This window comes from Capra hircus, chromosome 24 (genome assembly GCF_001704415.2).
Source record: "Capra hircus breed San Clemente chromosome 24, ASM170441v1, whole genome shotgun sequence".
NCBI classification, from domain to species: Eukaryota; Metazoa; Chordata; class Mammalia; order Artiodactyla; family Bovidae; genus Capra; species Capra hircus.
Window position 1 is genome coordinate 23,539,754 of NC_030831.1, and position 20,183 is coordinate 23,559,936.

Below are 20,183 nucleotides of genomic sequence, written 5' to 3' on the forward strand. Positions count from 1 at the left end.
GGAGAAATCAAGCAACAATCTTAAAGGAAGTTCAGGTAAATTGATGCCTAAATGATATACATATTCTGCAGAGATAAACTTGTTTGAGGTCTATGCAATTTTTTTTTACCTTAAAAAAGCTCATCACTTGTACCTAGATCATCTCAATGATGAACTAAAAGTATAATTTCATGTTGACGCAAAATGCCTTTCATCTCCAATTGCTATAACAATGTAAGGTAAAGGAAAACAGAAGAAAAATATTACTGAATCAAGCAGAAAACTTTTTTCCATTTGCTGATAATATTTATAGGCAGAGAAAAGTTAATGAAAATATGCAGCATATTTAACAGACAGTGAAGAGTATAAAATCTAAGAAAAATTTAAGTTCTTGGGAGATATAAATGCAGTGTTTTTGAAACCTATTGTCAAAAGTTGAGTAGAATCAGGCAAATTTAATTTTAAAAAAACATGTCTATATAAGATACATGTGTAAAGGATTCCTTTGGCATTTGAAGTGACTTAGGAATTTAGTCTATATTGTCCACATACCAGATCAGGTTCAGCAAACTCAAGTTTGCCCTGTCCAGTTTCTATAGGTAGAATACAAAGGATATGGGCCAATCTTCCCAAACAGTGTGTGAATGAGAGGGTCACGAGCAAGCAATGCCTACTCTTCTAAATAATTTCCAGTCTTGCCCTCCATCTATAAGTAATTATCTGTCCTAGTCTAAGCCCAATTTTTCAAATTTGAATTGCAAACTTATATATATAAAGCAAATATCTATTGATAAGACCAGACCCTATTTAGAGAAGTCACCATAACTGTTTCATCTGTTGTATATTTTTAATCAAAAGAAATCTGAATCAAAACAATTCTGCATTGTCTCGTACAATGCTGGCAATGCTGGTGGTCATTTCATCGTGTTGATGCATCACTTTTATAGAATTTTTAAGAAAATTTGAACTATGTCCTATAAAATCTGGGACAGGATTTTTCAGGTTTCTGATGAATAAAATGTGTTTTATTGCCTAGATATTTAGTCTTGTAGGATATTAATTTATTCCTTTTTAAAAAATAATCTTCATAGCAATCTAGGGGGCAAGCTGTCAGCTTTGAAAACTTCAGGAGCTAATGATTATTAAAAGTTGCTTATAAAGATAAAATGTGACTCCAGGGGATATTTATTTTTTATGTCATTAGAATCTATGCTTCTTTGAAACCAATAATAGTAACCACTCATGTGAAAAACATGAATTAACTTTATATTAAACTTTTGCCCAAAATACAGTGCTGAACAGATTCTATTGGGATTTTGATACTTTATATTTCTCAACATATAGTTGACTACCAAAACATTAATAGTGAAAATCTATGTTTGAATACAAATGACTCCCTACAAGGCCTATTTTGATTATTCATGGAATTAATTATCTGCCTGCTCAGTGCAGTTTCTGTGGCTTGGAATAACAGTTAATATTGAAAAGACTGAGGCACACTTAAAAAGTAGCACGTTTAATAATCCAAACTAATTTCATCACACAAAGAATTAGAGAGAAAATATTGTGGGAGACAATGCCTCCCTCCTTCTCCCTTTCTAGTCATCTTTAAGAAACTCTTCTCCAATAGGTGTATTTTATTGTCATTTTCCAAACCCAGAAAAATAAATTGGGAATGTATCACAGGAGCCACTAATTTTTTTAAACTAGAAACTCCAATTTTATTATGTTGCCCAAGCTGTTTTCAACTAGGAAACTAGGAAGTTACCCTAATGGTGGAATTGTTTGAGGCTAGCCTCTTCTCAGTTAAAGTGAAAGTCACTCAGTCATGTCTGACTCTTTGCGACCCCATGGATTGTACAGTCCGTGGAATTCTCCAGGCAAGAATACTGGAGTGGGTAGCCATTCCCTTCTCCAGGGGAATCTTCCCAACCCAAAGATCAAACCCAGGTTCTCTTACATTGCAGACCTATTTGCCAGCTGAGCCACCAGGGAAGCCCAGCCTCTTCTCTAGAACCTCAAAGATGCTTTGAAGTATAGAATATTTTGCCTTCTTTCAAAGCTGCAATGGTTACATATCTCTACAGAAGAAACACTGCACAGCCCAGTGGTTTTCACGGTCCCAACAATTTCCAGTATTGTCAGCCATATGCACATTTTTATGCAAGGGATTCCCCAGAACCATTCCCCGAATTCTGCATGACTGAATCACCTAATGAACAACTCCCGACCTCTCCTTCTCCAAGGCCCTTGCAACCACCATCCTACTTTGTTTCTGTGTGCTTGGCTAATTAATCTAAAATAAGGGGAGGTATGCAATGTTTATCTTTTGGTGATAGGCTTATTTCACTTAGCATTATATCCTCAAGATTCATTCCTGTGGTAGGCTATGACAGGGTTTTCTTCTTTTCTTGAGACTGAATAATATTGCATTGTATTTATACACCATAATTTTTAGCTATTCATCTGTCAGCGGACATTTAGGCTACTTCCTTCTCTTTGCTATTGTGAACAACTCTCTTCATGTAAGTTTAAATTCAGTTGGAAATTGTAAGTTGCTCCATCTCCAATCTGTCTCACATTGTTACTTTGCTTTCCTTTTTTTAGTTTTCAGCAAAGTTGTTGAAAATGTACATATGTACTGATTTAATGTGGACTGTATTTTTCTTGTTCAGTGCAGACACATAGATAACAATAAGATAGTCCTGTTCGAGATGAAATAGTGTGGTGATTTGATACATAATGAAATGCTATTGTCATTGCAGGATGAGTCTGCTCCAACAGACAAGCAGTGTAAACCAGAGGCAGCCCAGGGCACTTACTCAACCTCAGCTGTTTCAGGCTCCCAGGAGGTGTTGTACATCAATGGAAATGGGACCTACAGTTACCATAGTTACCGAGGGCTTGGAGGGGGCCTGCTAAATCTGAATGATGCATCTAGTAGTGGTGAGTCTTTATTACATATTATGTTTTTCTGTCAATTTGTGGGCATTAAATTCCCTAAACTTGAGAGGGGAAAATGGAATGAAATGTTATAAGCAATAGTTAGTGCCAGTCTGCTGAAAACAAGACCATTTAACACATAATGTCTACCTGCCTACAAGGACGTCTCCCTATTCCATTGCTGATTTTCTATATATATATATGTAGCAGCACTATTAAGCAACTGAACAATTGGTGTTTTAAACTCAAAAATCTCATCTAGAGAAATAGCAGGTTTTTTTTAACCAAATAGTCACACATTCTTTCTGTGAAGCTGTAATGTGCTATTCGTCAAAAACAATGACACATTTTCTCAATGTTCAAAGAGGTTTTTAATTTGGAAAATTTGAGGTACGGGGAACTTTATTGATTTATTGAAACACTCACAGTTGTTGTAAGTAAGAAGATACAAACTGAAACAACACATAGAAACAAACCATGGATCTCTAGCCAAAGGCTTGTCAATGACAATGGTGGGTTCCACCAGCAGTGGTAAAATTTTAGGAATTTCTTGAGCTTATATACCAGAATAAATTCCATATGTGTAATATAAAGTCATACATCTATTAGGAATAATATACATGGGTGAATTTCCTATTACTGGGTTGTAGGAAAAGTTTCCCTAAATTATACTTAAAATCCAGGGGAAAATATGTTCTATCATATGTACACACACAACAAAATACATAAAGTAAAAATTAAATGATAAACTGTAAAATTACTAGCTACCAATACTACAAAGAGTTAATAGGCCAATACATGAAGGTCTTCTAAAAAGAAAGGAATACTCAAAACTACATATTTAATAAATAAGGCTATAAATATGAACATGCAATTCTCATAGAAAGCAATGCAAATGACCTTAAATCCAGGTATAGCTACTCAAACTCACTCACTTCTAGTAAGAGAAATGCAGCTTCTATCTGTCCGATTAACAAAAGTCCAAATACTTACTGAATATTTCTTTGACTAGGCTGTGGGAAATGAGTATATTTGCCTATAGAAATGCAAGAAACTTGGAGTAAACTTGACAATATCTAACAAAATTGAATACTCATTTGCCATTTGACGCAGCAATTTCTTTAGGAATCTCTTGTTAGCAGTTTACTCGAAGACACACCGGCAAAAACACAAGACATGTGCACTTGGCTATTTATTTGTTGCGGTGTTATTTATAAGTGCACAAAAAAAGCTTACCAATAAAAATGCCCATCAAGAGATGGCTAGTCAATTCAATTATACTGCATCCACATAAGAAAGTAACCTGAAGTTATAAAAAGTAAAGAAAAATAGCTTTATTTACTCTCAATAATGAAAAATATTTATAGTATGCTGCTGCTGCTGCTGCTAAGTCACTTCAGTACTGTCAGACTCTGTGCGACCCCATAGAAGGCAGGCTACCAGGCTCCCCCGTCCCTGGGATTCTCCAGGCAAGAACACTGGAGTGGGTTTCCATTTCCTTCTCCAATGCATGAAAGTGAAAAGTGAAAGTAAAGTTGCTCAGTCGTGTCTGACTCTTAGTGACCCCAATGGACTGCAGCCTACCAGGCTCCTCCGTCCATGAGAGTTTCCAGGCGAGAGTACTGGAGTGGGGTGCCATTGCCTTCTCCATATAGTATGCTAACATTCATTAAAGAATATAGAGAGAGAGACTGGAATGGAAAATGAACAGAATAAAGAAAGGACTATAAGCCAGAATTATTCTCTGATTACAGTTGGTTGTGGGTTTTTCTTTTACTTTTTTTTGCTAACTTTGAATATTGTATTTTGTATTGGGGTATAGCCAATTAACAATGTTGTGGTAGTTTCAGGTGAACAATGAGGGGACTCAGCCATACATATACATGGAAGAGAATGGATACATGTATTTGTATGAATGAGCACACTTGGTTTTTATACTTTGTTTTTTAAATTTAACTGAAACAATTTACATAATTATGGAACAATCTGATCTGAAGAATCCCTAGTATTGAAATAAAAATTATGCAAATGAACTTTATCTGTTTAATAAGTGGTTGACATAACCCCATAGAGAGGAACTTTTCCAAGTGATCTCAACAGTCATAATTTGATGCCACAGTGTGAAAGCTTATGATAAAACCTTAAACTATTTTCAGTAATCATATAATTATGTTGGAACTATTGCTGTGTATTATAGTTAAGAACAAATTTGTAATTATGTTGGTGTCAGTGAAAGATGGAAATTACAGCAGCGGGCAAAGTAGATACAGATGTGAAATCAATAAATTGAAGCAAAAACTCCATAATTTTGTAGTTGAATCAGTAGTATAACTGAGAGTTCAGTGTAGTTTGGTTTTAAAAGAAAAACATGCTTCCTATCTTTTCTGCTGAAAATGTGTGGAAACAAACACCAGTTTGAAATTTTGAACTTAGGCTTGGTGAGTTTTTAATATATTGGGGAGGTAATTGTATTGTTATAATACTATCAAATGGGTATATACTCTAGAAAATTACCTATCTTTACAATACTAGAAATATGCTCCCAGTGTCTCCTGGAATGATTCTGCTGGAAGGCTGGGGCTCTTTGGTCTGCCTTAGAATTAAAAGTCCTCTAAGGACAGAGTCACTGAACATTAGTCCATATCAACTGACCTCCAGCTCAAAAGAGTGGTACCTGAAGTGGAAGAGAAAAAAAAAAGCAGCTTATTTTGAGGGGAAAGGTGGTTTCAAGTGTATATTCATCTTTTCAAAATCCAACTAGTGAGTTTTCTTCGCTGTTTTCAATGTTTATTTTTATTTGAACAACAAATCAGCAGGAAAGGGGAAGTCTAAGACCAGAAATGGAAAACATAAACAAAAGGTAAGGCTTCTTTTAGCCTATAAAGCTAGAAACAGTAACACTTCTTTTTAAATATTTTACATAGCAAGTAAAAATTGATAGGTAGCTCAGAACTTAACCACCAAATAAAAAAACTGGCAGGGGGGAGTAGAGTCACTAAAAGTAATAATGACATGATTTTTTGTCTTCTAGATTTAAAAAGATTATTCATTTATAAAATTAATTTATTGAACATTAATTAATAATACTAACTACCACTTCTGAATCATTATGGTGTTTCCATGTAGTCTCTGTTTAATCCTTATACAATCCTATGAGATATATTCTGCAATTTGGGGGAAATTTTTTATAAAACTGAACTTCCCCCCGCTTGAAAAAATCATGCCTATGTACCACTTCCTTTTTTTCTAATGTGATTGAAACCTATTTTGTGAGGCTCAGAGAAGATGAGTGACTTGCCCCAAATCCTTCCTTCGGGAAGGGAAGGGGCCCGAATCTGACAATCATTCTGACATCAGAGGCCACATTGTAAACCGCTGAGCTGGCAATCTGTAATGGAATATAATGGAAGCAAGGAAGGAAGGAAGTGACAGCCCCTGGTAAATACTAATCTACTTTCTCTGGAAACTCTCCCAGCCTGGAAATTTCATACAAATGAATGAATCAGTCATACAATATGTGGTCTTCTGTGTCTGGCTTCTTTCACTTAGTTGCTGTTTTCAAGGTACATCTATGTTAGAACATGTATCAATGCTTCATTTTTTACTGCCAAATGATGTTCCATTCTGTGGATATGTCATATTTTGTTTAGCAATATCAATTGTTTAGTTCAGTTGATGGGCACTTGGTGTTTTCCACTTTGGGGTTACTGTGAATAATGCTGTTATACACATTTACATAAAACGTTGTATATATATGTTATCAGTTATTTGGGGGAATACCTGAGAGTGGAATTTCTGGTACATACACGTGGTCCATGTTTAACATTTTAAAGAAAATACAGACTGAAAATGGGCTCTTTCAATTTTTAGAATGTCTCTCGACAAGTCGTACAGTATTTACAAACTTTGCACTTGTTTCATTAATTCTATTGCCAAGTATTCCCCTTTGTGATGCTATTATAGAAGGCATGTTTTCCTTAAAACATTATTTTATATTTTTTCTATTATTTTGGAATAGTCTGTGAAGTAGTGATATTAATTATTTGAGTATGTGATAGAATTTGATGATATCTGTGCCTGGGCTTTTCTGGAAGGATTTTGTTTCCTAAATCAATCTCTATTCACTTGTTAGAGGGCTACTTACATTGTCTCTTTCTTCTTTAAACTGCAGTTAGGTGGTTTGTATATTTCCAGGAGTTGATCCATTCACCAGAATTACCTATTTTATTGATACAAGTGTTCATAGTCTCCTTTCACAAACCTTTTCATTTTTGTAAGGTCAGTAGTGATGCTGCTAATGTCATTTCTGATTCAAGTTGTCTAAGTGTTCTCTTTCTTCTTGGTGATTCTTGGTAAAGGTTTTGTCAGTTTTCTTGATCGTTTCAAAGAGCAAGCATTTTTCATTGATTTTCTTTACGGCTTTTCTATTCTCTATTTCACTGATTTCTACTCCACTATGTATTGTTTCCTTCACTTTGCTTACATTAAATTTAGTTTGCTCTTTGTTTCCAATGTCTTAACCTGAAAAGCTAAGACATTTATTTGAAGTCTTTTTTTTTTTAATCTTTTTGTATATAGGTATTTGAAAGTGAAAGTCGCTCAGTCGTGTCTGACTCTTTGCGATCCCATGAACTGTAGCCTGCCCAGTTCCTCTGTCCGTGGAATTCTCCAGGCAAGAGTACTGGAATGGGTTACAGCTATAAATTGCTTTCTAGGCACTGCCTTACCTGTATTATAAAAGTTTTGGTATGTTGTGTTTTTGCTTTCATTCACCTCAAGTTCATTTAGTTCAGTCGCTCAGTCGTGTCCGACTCTTTGCGACCCCATGAATCGCAGCACGCCAGGCCTCCCTGTCCATCACCAACTCCCGGAGTTCACTCAGACTCACATCCATCAAGTCCGTGATGCCATCCAGCTATCTCATCCTGGGTCGTCCCCTTCTCCTCCTGCCCCCAATCTCTCCCAGCATCAGGGTCTTTTCCAATGAGTCAATTCTTCACATGAGGTGGCCAAAGTACTGGAGCTTCAGCTTTAGCATCATTCCTTCCAAAGAAATCCCAGGTTGATCTCCTTCAGAATGGACTGATTGGATCTCCTTGCAGTCCAAGGGACCCTCAAGAGTCTTCTCCAACAAAGTATCTTGTAATTTCCTTTATCATTTCTTTGATTCATTGATTATTTACACATAAGTTGTTTAATTGCCACAGAATTGTGAATTTCCCAAATTTCTTTCTGTCAATGACTGAAAATTTTCAGTCCTTTTAAGTTTATTGAAGCTTGCTTAATGATCCAGATTATGGTCTATCCTAGAGAATGTTCCATATGTTCCTGAGAAGTATGTATATTCTAACGCTGGTAGTAGGATATTTTGTAAATATGTAGTAGGCCTAGTTGGGTTACAGTGTTGAAGTCTTGATATTCTTGTTGACCATCTGCCTAGTTTTTATATCCATTATTGAAAAAATTGGTATTGAGATCTCCAACTCCTGTCATTGAATTATTTACTTCTGCCTTCAATTCTGCCAGTTCTGTCTCATTCACTTGTCACTCAGTCATTATGTACGTATATTGTTTATACTGCTTTCCAGGTGGCTCAGTGGTAAATTCTGCCTGCCAATGCAGGAGACACGGGTTGGATCCCTGGGTGGGGAAGAAGGAGAAGGAAATGGCAACCCACTCCACTATTCTTGCCTGGGAAATCCCATGGTCAGAGGAGCCTGGCAGGCTACAGTCCAAAGGGTCTCAGAGAGTCGGACACAACTCTCACACACACACACACACACACACACACACATTGTTTATATTATTATATCTTCCTGACAGACTGATGCTTTGTCATTGTAAAATATTCCTCTTTTTATCTAAAGTCTATTTTGCCTAATATTAATTACTGATGTAATATCAGGAAAAGAGAATGATAACTTAGATTATTGTGGTGATACTAAAAATGAAGAGAAGTGGCCAAAACTTTGAGCGTGGAAATGACATATAGAAGAATATAGAAAAAACGTTTACCTCTACTCAAACACAACCAAAATAATTTATCTTTACTCCCTAGATGGCAAAATAATTGTGGGAGCCCAATGCCAAATGAAAATGTGGGGCCTCGTATTTAAGAATGAAGAATTTCAAGACGGTAACAGCAGAGCATTAAACAAAGCATGAGACACTTTTGAGCACAATCCTGTGGGACTATATATTTCCTGTCCCATTTTATTCCTTTGATTTATTCAGCAAGTTGGAGGAAGCATCATGTTTTCATAAAAAAGGCAGGGAGCTACTGGTAAAGAGAAAGATACTATATACAGTGAGGGAAAAGATTCAAGACACAAGTGAGAATATTTTTGGAGAGTTTTTTTGAGAAGAGAGAACTTTGAAGGAACTGCCAATCAAGAGTAAAACTTGAGAGGGAAATTAAAGGGAAAAATGCTGCTATGGATTATTAATTAGCAGGACTCCAAAAGTTTTCTTGCCTTTCTACTCATTCTCCACAGAGAAATCAGGGTAATCTTTAAGGAAAGGAAAACCTGATCACATCACTTCAATATCTAAAACCCTTCTATAGGCTCTCGTTGTTCTTAGAAAAATGGTATTAGCTAGCTCTTCATGCCTCAGGATCTTCTCTCCTGAAGTTTTCTTTGATCATTTTTTACTCCCACATTTCTCATTTATTGCTCATTTTTAAAATCCTGAACTCTGCAGGTCTAGATCAGGTACAATCATAACTCTAATAGCATCCTGAATTCATTCCTTGAAGCATGTACCACAGAGCACGTAAACATATACATACATGTGTAATCACAATATGCTGTTATTAAATCCCCAGTTGTATTGTTCAGTGATGGTCAAAAGCCACATAGGAAATCTGGTATAGGTTCCAGGTATGCAGCCATACAAGCAAGCAGTTCTTCTCAGTTCAGTTCAGTTGCTCAGTTGTGTTCGACTCTTTGAAGCCCCAGGGACAGTTTTCATAGAAAGCAGTTTTATTAGAAAATGATTTCCATAAATTTGCCACTTGAGTATAGATACTATAGTGCTATGATGAGGTTATCAGTTCAGTTCAGTGCTCAGTCATGTCTGACTCTTGGCAACCCCATGGACTCAGCACACCAGGCCTCAACTCCCATGCCATCAACTCCCAGAACTTGTTCAAACTGACGTCCATTGAGTCAGTGATGCCATCCAACCATTTCATCCTCTGTCATCCTCTTCTCCTCCTGCCTTCAATCATTCCCAGCATCAGGGTCTTTTCAAATGAGTCAGTTCTTTGCATCAGGTGGCTAAAGAATTGGAGTTTCAGCATCAGTCCTTACAACGAATATTCAGGACTGATTTCCTTTAGAATTGACTGGTTGTATCTCCTTGCAGTCCAAGGGACTCTCAAGAGTCTTCTCCAACACCCCGGTTCAAAAGCATCAATCCTTCTGCACTCAGCTTTCTTTATGGTCCGACTCTCACATCCATACATGCCTACTGGAAAAACCATAGCTTTGACTAAATGGACCTTTGTTGGCGAAGTAATGCCTCTGCTTTTTAATATGCTGTCTAGGTGGGTCATAACTTTTCTTCCAAGGAGCAAGCATCTTTTCATTTCAGGGATGCAGTCACCATCTGCAGTGATTTTGGAGCCCAAGAAAATAAAGTCTGTCACTATTTCCATTGCTTCCCCATTTATTTGCCATGAGGTGATGGGACCAGATGCCATGATCTTCATTTCTTTTGCATGCTGAGTTTTAAACCAGTTTTTTCACTCTCCTCTTTCACTTTCATGAAGAGGCTCTTTAGTTCCTGTTTTCTTTCTGCCATAAGGGTGGTGTCATCTGCATATCTGTGGTTTCTGATATTTCTCCTGGCAATCTTGATTCCAGTTTGTGCTTCACATAGCCTGGCATCTTGCAAGATGTACCCTGCATACAAGTTAAATAGTCAGAGTGACAATATACAGCCTTTCCCAATTTGCAACCAGCCTGTTGTTCCATGTCCAGTTCTAACTGTTGCATCTTGACCTGCATACAGATTTCTCAGGAGGCAGGTAAGGTGGTCTAGTATTCCCATCTCTTCAAGAATTTTCCAATTTGTTGTGATCTCCTGCAGTCCATGGAGTCACGAAGAGTCGGACACGACTGAGCAACTTCACTTTCATGCATTGGAGAAGGAAATGGCAACCCACTCCAGTATTCTTGCCTGGAGAATCCCAGGGATGGGGGAGCCTGATGGGCTGCCATCTATGGGGTTGCACAGAGTTGGACACGACTGAAGCAACTTAGCAGCAGCAGCAGCACACAGACAAAGGCTTTGGCTTAGTCAATAAAGCAGAAGTATATATTTTTCTGGAAGTCCCTTGCTTTTTCTATGTTTGAAATTTTATCTCTGGTTCCTTTGCTTTTCTAAATCCAGCTTGAATGACTAACTTGTCTTTAAGTCTCCCCACAAAAAAGCTTCACCACCATAGAATGATAAAATCTAAATATACTTGAGAAATAATTTGATAACCACCTCCTTATTATTTAGGAGCCATGCTGTGTGGGGCCACCCAAGACGGGTGGGTCATGGTGGAGAGGCTTGACAGAATGTGGTCCACTGGAGAAGGGAATGGTAAACCACTTCAGTATTCTTGCCTTGAGAACCCCATGAACAGTATGAAAAGGCAAAATGATAGGATACTGAAAGAGGAATTCCCCAGGTTGGTAGGTGCCCAATATGCTACTGGAGATCAGTGGAGAAATAACACCAGAAAGAATAAAGGGATGGAGCCAAAGCAAAAACAATACCCAGTTGTGGGTGTGACTGGTGATAGAAGCAAGGTCCAATGCTATAAAGAGCAATATTGCATAGGAACCTGGAATGTCAGGTCCATGAATCAAGGCAAATTGGAAGTGGTCAAACAAGAGATGGCAAGAGTGAACGTCGACGTTCTAGGAATCAGCGAACTAAAATGGACTGGAATAGGTGAATTTAACTCAGATGACCATTATATCTACTACTATGGGCAGGAATCCCTTAGAAGAAATGGAGTAGCCATCATGGTCAACAAAAGAGTCCAAAAATGCAGTGCTTGGATGCAATCTCAAAAACGACAGAATGATCTCTGTTCGTCTCCAAGGCAAACCATTCAATATCACAGTAATCCAAATCGATGCCCCAACAAGTAACGCTGAAGAGGCTGAAGTTGAATGGTTCTATGAAGACCTACAAGACCTTTTAGAACTAACACCCAAAAAAGATGTCCTTTTCATTATAGGGGACTGGAATGCAAAAGTAGGAAGTCAAGAAACACCTGGAGAAACAGGCAAATTTGGCCTTGGAATGCAGAATGAAGCAGGGCAAAGACTAATAGAGTTTTGCCAAGAGAACGCACTGGCCATAGCAAACACCATCTTCCAACAACACAAGAGAAGACTCTACACATGGACATCACCACATGGTTGACACCGAAATCAGATTGATTATATTCTCTGCAGCCAAAGATGGAGAAGCTCTATACAGTCAGCAAAAACAAGACCGGGAGCTGACTGTGGCTCAGATAATGAACTCCTTACTGCCAAATTCAGACTGAAATTGAAGAAAGTGGGGAAAACCACTAGACCATTCCGGTATGACCCAAATCAAATCCCTTATGATTATACAGTGGAAGTGAGAAATAGATTTAAGGGACTAGATCTGATAGAGTGCCTGATGAACTATGGACAGAGGTTTGTGACATTGTACAGGAGACAGGAATCAAGACCATCCCCATGGAAAAGAAATGCAAAAAAAGCAAAATAGCTGTCTGGGGAGGCCTTACAAATAGCTGTGAAAAGAAGAGAAGCGAAAAGCAAAGGAGAAAAGGACAGATATAAGCATCTGAATGCAGAGTTCCAAAGAATAGCAAGGAGAGATAAGAAAGCCTTCCTCAGCAATCAATGCAAAGAAAGAGAGAAAAACAACAGAACATGAAAGACTAGAGATCTCTTCAAGAAAATTAGAGATACCAAGGAAAAATTTCTTGCAAAGATGGACACAGTAAAGGACAGAAATGGTATGGACCTAACAGAAGCAGAAGATATTAAGAAGAGGTGGCAAGAATACACAGAAGAACTGTACAAAAAAGATCTTCATGATCAAGATAATCACGATGGTGTGATCACTCACCTAGAGCGAGACATCCTGGAATGTGAAGACAGGTGGGCCTTAGAAAGCATCACTACAAACACAGCTAGTGGAGGTGATGGAATTCCAGTTGAGCTATTTCAAATCCTGAAAGATGATGCTGTGAAAGTGCTGTACTTAATATGCCAGCAAATTTGGAAAACTCAGCAGTGGCCACAGGACTGGGAAAGGTCAGTTTTCATTCCAATCCCAAAGAAAGGCAATGCCAATGAATGCTCAAACTACTGCACTTTGGCACTCATCTCACACACTAGTAAAGTAATCCTCAAAATTCTTCAAGCTAGGCTTTAGCAATACTTGAACCGTGAATTTCCAGATGTTCAAGCTGGTTTTAGAAAGCCAGAGGAAGCAGAGATCAAATTGCCAACATCCGCTGGACCATGGAAAAAGCAAGAGAGTTCCAGAAAAATATCTGTTTCTGCTTTATTGACTATGCCAAAGCCTTTGACTGTGTGGATCACAATAAACGGTGGAAAATTATGAACAAGATGGGAATACCAGACCACCTGACCTGCCTCTTGAGAAACCTGTATGCAGGTCAGGAAGCAACAGTTAGAACTGGACATAGAGCAACAGCTGCTGCTGCTGCTGCTAAGTCGCTTCAGTCGTGTCCGACTCTGTGCGACCCCATAGATGGCAGCCCACCAGGCTCCCCCATCCCTGGGATTATCCAGGCAAGAACACTGGAATGGGTTGCCATTTCCTTCTCCAATGCATGAAAGTAAAAAGAGACAGTGAAGTCGCTTAGTTGTGTCTGACTCTTAGCGACCCCATGGACTGCAGCCTACCAGGCTCCTCCATCCATGGGATTTTCCAGGCAAGATTACTGGAGTGGGGTGCCATTGCCTTCTCTGATAGAGCAACAGACTGGTTCCAAATAGGAAAAGGAGTACGTCAAGGCTGTATATTGTCACCCTCCTTATTTAACTTCTATGCAGAGTACATCATGAGAAACGCTGGGCTGGAAGAAGCACAAGCTGGAATCAAGATTTCCAGGAGAAATATCAATATCCTCAGATATGCAGATGACACCACCCTTATGGCAGAAAGTGAAGAGGAACTAAAAAGCCTCTTGATGAAAGTGAAAGAGGAGAGTGAAATAGTTGGCTTAAAGCTCAACATTCAGAAAACGAAGATCATGCCATCTGGTCCCATCACTTCATGGGAAATAGATGGGGAAACAGTGGAAACAGTGTCACACTTTATTTTTCTGGGCTCCAAAATCACTGCTAATGGTGATTGCAGCCATGAAAAGACACTTACTCCTTGGAAGAGAAGTTATGACCAACCTAGATAGCATATTCAAAAGCAGAGACATCACTTTGCCAACAAAGGTCCATCTAGTAAACAGTATGGTTTTTCCAGTGGTCATGTATGGATGTGAAAGTTGGACTGTGAAGACAGCTGAGTGCTGGAGAATCGATGCTTTTGAACTGTGGTGTTGTTGGTAAAGACTCTTGAGAGTCCCTTGGACTGCAAGGAGATCCAACCAGTCCATTCTAAAGGAGTTCAGTACAGGTTATTCTTTGGAAAGAATGATGCTAAAGCTGAAACTCCAGTACTTTGGCCACCTCATGCGAAGAGTTGACTCATTGGAAAAGACTCTGATGCTGGGAGGGATTGGGGCCAGGAAGAGAAGGGGATGACAGAGGATGAGATGGCTTGTTGGTATAACTGGCTCAATAGATGTGAGTTTGAGTGAACTCCGGGAGTTGGTGATGGACAGGGATGCCTGGCGTGCTGCAATTCATGGAGTTGCAAAGAGCTGGACACAACTGAGCAACTGAACTGAAGAAAGAAAAACAGGTCAGGAAAGATAGCTGACTTGCTCAAGGTCATACATGTTGACTTTTTGGATATTTAGTTAATGCATCTTTTGACTTTTTGTATAATGAGATACAATTCTCTTTGAAAAGTAAAGTTAGTTGTTCAGTTGTGTCAATTCTTTGCAACCTCAAGGACTGTAGTTTGCCAGTCTCCTCTGTCCATGGAATTCTCTAGTCAAGAATACTAGAGTGGGTTGCCATGCTCACTCCAGTGGATCTTCCGAACCCAGAGATCAAACCCAGGTGTCCGCATTGCAGGCAGATTCCTTATTGTATGAAGCCCCAAAGGTCTCTTTAGAATATAGCAAAGAATAACTTTGAACAATTCAGATTGTGTGTTACTGAGAAGGAACACGAGTAGCAGAATAATCAGAATGGCCTGCAGCAAAAACGAGATGGCTTCCTTTGAGCCTTGGCCTTGGGCTGAGCACAATTGAGTGAGGGGAGCAAAGACTAGCCTAGACTTAAGACTTAAACAGCTTTAGACTTAAACCAAAAAGAGTTTCTCTAGGTCACATTTGACAAAGGTCTCTAGCTATAGTGATGATAGCAAAGCAAATGGTTGATTTCATGTTGTGAAGGAGCTTTAAATAAAATTTCTTCTCAAAAAACACATTCTGCCTGTAACCCTGGTATTCGCTGCTGCTGTTTTTATTTTCTTTAGTTTTTGCTTGTTTTAACCACAGGAGGGCACCAAGATTGATCAGACCTGCAAATGCCTTTATTTGGGGACTTTCTTCATAAATTCTGGGAACCCCATGCGTTCTGACTTTTAAAACGGTATTATCTTTAGCTTGTTTTTTCATATGTAAGACATCAGAATAGTCATTCCCTGTAACAGATTTGGAACTGTGGAGAAAGAAACTACATACATATACATAAATCTTGAGATCTAAAAAGGCATAGCAGCAAATTAGCATTATATGAGATGCCAACATCATATCTGATGGCTGACAACTCCAGTTAATCTAAGTTTGAGAATACTTAATTTTAGAATTTGTAGAGATCCTCCAAAATGTCTGGAAGGAAGCAACAACTTTCAAGAGACCAACTTGAAGTAGCTATACATCTGACTTAACTTATAAAGGAATTCAAACCATTCAAACCATTAATGGAGAAACCATTAACGGAGAAACTGGGAGGCAATTTGAGTTGGTAGCATAAATAGGACGGCAGAGTTTAAAAGAGATACAATATTTGCAAAACCTGTATTTGTTTGAAGTATAAATACTCTATAGTGTTGAATTAGTCTCTTCTGTACAATGAAGTGAATCAGCTGTATGTGTACATATATCCCCTCCATCTCGGACCTCCCACCCGTCTAGGTCATCACAGAGCTGCGAGCTGAGCTCCATGTGCTTTACAGCAAGTTCCCAATAGGTGCCTGTTTTAGCCATGGTAGAGTATGTGCATCAATCCCATCTCCCAATTCAAAAGTAATAGGAACATAAACCCTACAGGTTATACATTATGTTCAAGAAGAATGTAAAGGCAAAGGAATGAATAGGATACTTTCAACAACATTTAGATTTAATTTTTTTTAATTTTTTTTTTTTTTACTTTACTTTACAATACTGTATTGGTTTTACCAGATTTAATTTAACAAGTATTTTTGGATTCTCATGTTCAATTCACTGTATTAAGTGCTTTCTTTGCTTGGACTGCTATAACAAAAATTCCATAGACTGGGTAGCTTAAACAACAAACATTTATTTCTCACAGTTCTGCAGGCTGTGAAGTCCAGGCTTAAGGTGCTGGCACGTTTATTGTCTGGTGAGAGCCTGCCTTCTGGTCCACAGAGGACCATCTTTTCACTGTTCCTCTTTCACATAGTGGAGGGATGAGGGAGCCCTCTGAGATCTTTTCCTTATAAGGGCGCTAATTCCATTCATGAGGCCTCTACCCTCATGACCTAATCAGCTCCCAAATGCTCCACCATCTACTGCCATCTCTTGTGATTTCAGCAAATGAATTTGGCAGGGAGGGGAATGCAAACATGCCATCTATAGCAGGCACATTAAGAGAAAAAAGAGTTGAATAAGGCAGAATCTCTGACGTTAAGATCAAAAAATAAAACATTCCTTTTCCTCGTGTCTGAACGTCAAAATTCTTTAATTCATTTTTTATAGAAACCCATTTTTATTATGGTGAAATTCACATAAGATTATCTATTTTTTAAATTAGTTTTTATTGGAGTATAATTGCTTTACAACATTGTGTTAGTTTCTACTGTACAGCAAAGTGAACCAGCCACACATACACATATATTCCCTCCCTTTTGGGTTTCCTTCCGATACAGGTCACTTCAGTGCTTTAAGTAGGCTTCCCTGGGCTATACAGTATGTTCTCATTAGTTATCTATTTTATACTTGGTATCAATCATGTATACTTGTCAATCCCAATCTCTCAGTTCATCCTGCCCCCCCATCCCCTTTACCCCTTGCTATCCATATATTTATTTTCTACCCCTGTGTCTCTCTTTCTGCTTTGCAGATAAGATCATCTATACCATTTTTTTCTAGATTCCACATATATGCATTAGTATACAAGATTTGTTTTTCTCTTTCTGACTAACTTCTCCCTGTATGACACCCTAGGTTCATCCATGTTTCTGCAAATAAACCAAATTTAAATCATACTTCCTCTGTGAAGCTTGGCTCTCCCTCACGACTTTTCCACCCTTTGGAAGGTTGGTCACTCCCCTGCATGTGCCTTCATTCTAGCAATTATCTCACTGAATTGTGACATACTCACTCCTGGAAATCAAGAATTGTCTACTATTATTACATCCTTTGAATAAGGCCAGAAATATAGTAAGTGTTCAATTATATTGGGTTAATTAATGAATAAATTTAAAAAATAGAATGTTTAGCTCCAAAGTTAAAAAAAAAAAGGTGCAGAGAATTATTGATGTGTATTGGATGTAGGCTGAAGGATTTATCTTAGATAAAGCAAAGTGGCTGAAATTGAGAATTCTGGGGTGAAAGAGGAAGATTTCAAAGATTCTATAAACCCCTGCTTAAGTTTGAATAGCAATAGGAAAATCTTGCCCATGTTGGAGACTTCATAGCATGGAAAGGGTGCACTTCAAATCCTTTGTTAGCCAACTTCCATTTGTTTAGAGCTGGCAAGGGTCTGCACCCAACAATCCGGATTTTCAACTTGGACTGTTATCAAAATGACAGCAGTTACAATTTTTATAAAGAACTTATTCAAATCATCCCACTGAAATGAGAAGCAAGCAAGCAGCCAATCCTCCCGTTATTATCACATCCAATTACATAGGACCTTGGAATGCTTTCTTTCTATCAGGAAGTTCACATGGTGCTGTCTAAAGAGGGCAATTGTTTGCAGCAGTCATCCACTGGATCTATTGAGTCTAAATTATATGCATAATGCATAAGTTAACTACTGATGTTTCCTCTCCACAAACTCCATTGGGCAGACTTTTCAATTTGTTTTTCAACTCTCATATAAACTGGGCTAATACACAGACCACAATCTAACAAGACCAAATTGTAGTAATAATGACCATAATAGCTAACATTTGTATGGCAGTTTCTAGTTTGCTCAAATCTTTGTATCTGTGATGTTCTTTGCTCCTCACTAATATAGAGGATTGTCAGCTGTAAAGATGCTTTGAACCAGAGCCTCTACTTATGAGTCTAAGGGAGCTTGGATGGAAGATTCATCACCACACTAGATGTGGTTCGCAATGGTGTGATCTGTTTGGTATGTGGACATTGTTGACCCTCAGCATCGACCTTCTGAAACATCACTGCTCATCTGAAATAGCCAAAGGAGTACTTCTGCTCATTTACTGTCTTCATTCCTCATCAACCATTTACTCTTTAATCACTATAATTGATTTATGCCCCACGTTTTTCTAAAACTGGTCAGGTTAAGTCTATCAGGGATTCCACTTATTGCCACACTAAAAATGGTTTTTGCCCTTGATCTTACCAGATGTCTTGGGTAACATTCTAATCTGTTGATTACTAGAGCCTTGAAATATCCACTCTCTTGGCTTCCACATCACTTTGTGTGCTTAGTCGCTCAGTCGTGTCCCACTCAGGCTCCTCTGTCGATGGGGATTCTCCAGGCAAGAAAACTGGAGTGGGTTGCCATGCCCTTCTCCAGGGACTCTTCCCAACCCAGGGATCGAAGCCAGGTCTCCCTCATTGAAGGCAGATTCTTTACCTTCTGAACCCCATGTCACCTAATCACCAGATAATTCTCCTATTCCCTTAAGCCTTTTGCCTCAATCCATACCCTTCCCTGCTGGAATTCTCCTAGCATCCTGCCCTAGTCCCTTTAATCCTGCACACTGCTCAAAGGAGAGCCCACTAGATCTCATGGTTCCAACTTCAGAATGTGCCCAAACTTGCATAATCTCCCCCCATGCTTTGCCTTGAGCTTTATATTTTTATGCAATTGTCTGCCATGTTGCATGATCGAAGCATCCCAAGAAACCTCGTTTTTAATTAACAGTGAAATATTCACCCACACAGATATTATTGCCTATTTCTGTGGTTATCTTACACAGAAATGCCCTTTCTGACACCTGATCTGTATCAGCTATTACCTTATCTTGATTATTTTCTGGTTATCTCACCCATTAACTTTTCTTCCTAATGAATAGTAAATGGATAAATGAATGACCCTGTCAGAAAAATAATTTCAGTAAAATATTGTGTCTTTTTAGAGTACTTAATTAAATCTAATTGAGCATGGAGAAAATCAGTTGAAATTGGGGATATCTTCTAATAGTTTGTTCTCTTTTTCTCCTAATACTCATATCAAAGGAAAGTATTTCATATCAAACATTGGGGACACATATTTGAAAAATTCATGTAGATTCTGTTTTAAAATATATGCAGTTTAAGTTATCTGATTCAGAAAAGAAATGTTTACCATAGTTATCTAGGGAATTGTGAAGGTCTGGTTTTTACTTTGACCTTACCTTTTTAATGATTTATTCCGGCTCACTAAAACATGGAAACAAGTAGTGCAAACACATGGATAGAAAACCACCCTGCCCCAGGACACCAGCTGGGTGTTTCTGGCATGAAAAATACATAATTTTTGTAGATAAACTGTGTGGATAATGATTTTACAGAGTAGCGCCTAAAGTAATTCACAGAAATTAAACAATTGCCCCTGGGTAATTCATAGGTCCTTTATACAAGGGGAAGATCCACATGATAACATAGTGTGTGAAGACAGACAACTGTGTGATCTAATTGAAGTCAACATAATTGGGATTATGCAGTTATTATCTCAGTA

General features: G+C 38.3%; 1 protein-coding gene across 2 annotated transcripts in view; it reads left to right on the plus strand.

The window, feature by feature from the left end:
* NOL4 (nucleolar protein 4) overlaps positions 1–20,183 on the plus strand; it is a 468,589-nt gene that overhangs the window by 386,655 nt on the left and 61,751 nt on the right. For both annotated transcript variants that reach the window (XM_018039797.1, XM_018039798.1), the window contains one exon: positions 2,745–2,925. In XM_018039797.1, the coding sequence (XP_017895286.1) occupies positions 2,745–2,925 (181 nt within the window). The remainder of the gene's footprint in view (positions 1–2,744; positions 2,926–20,183) is intronic.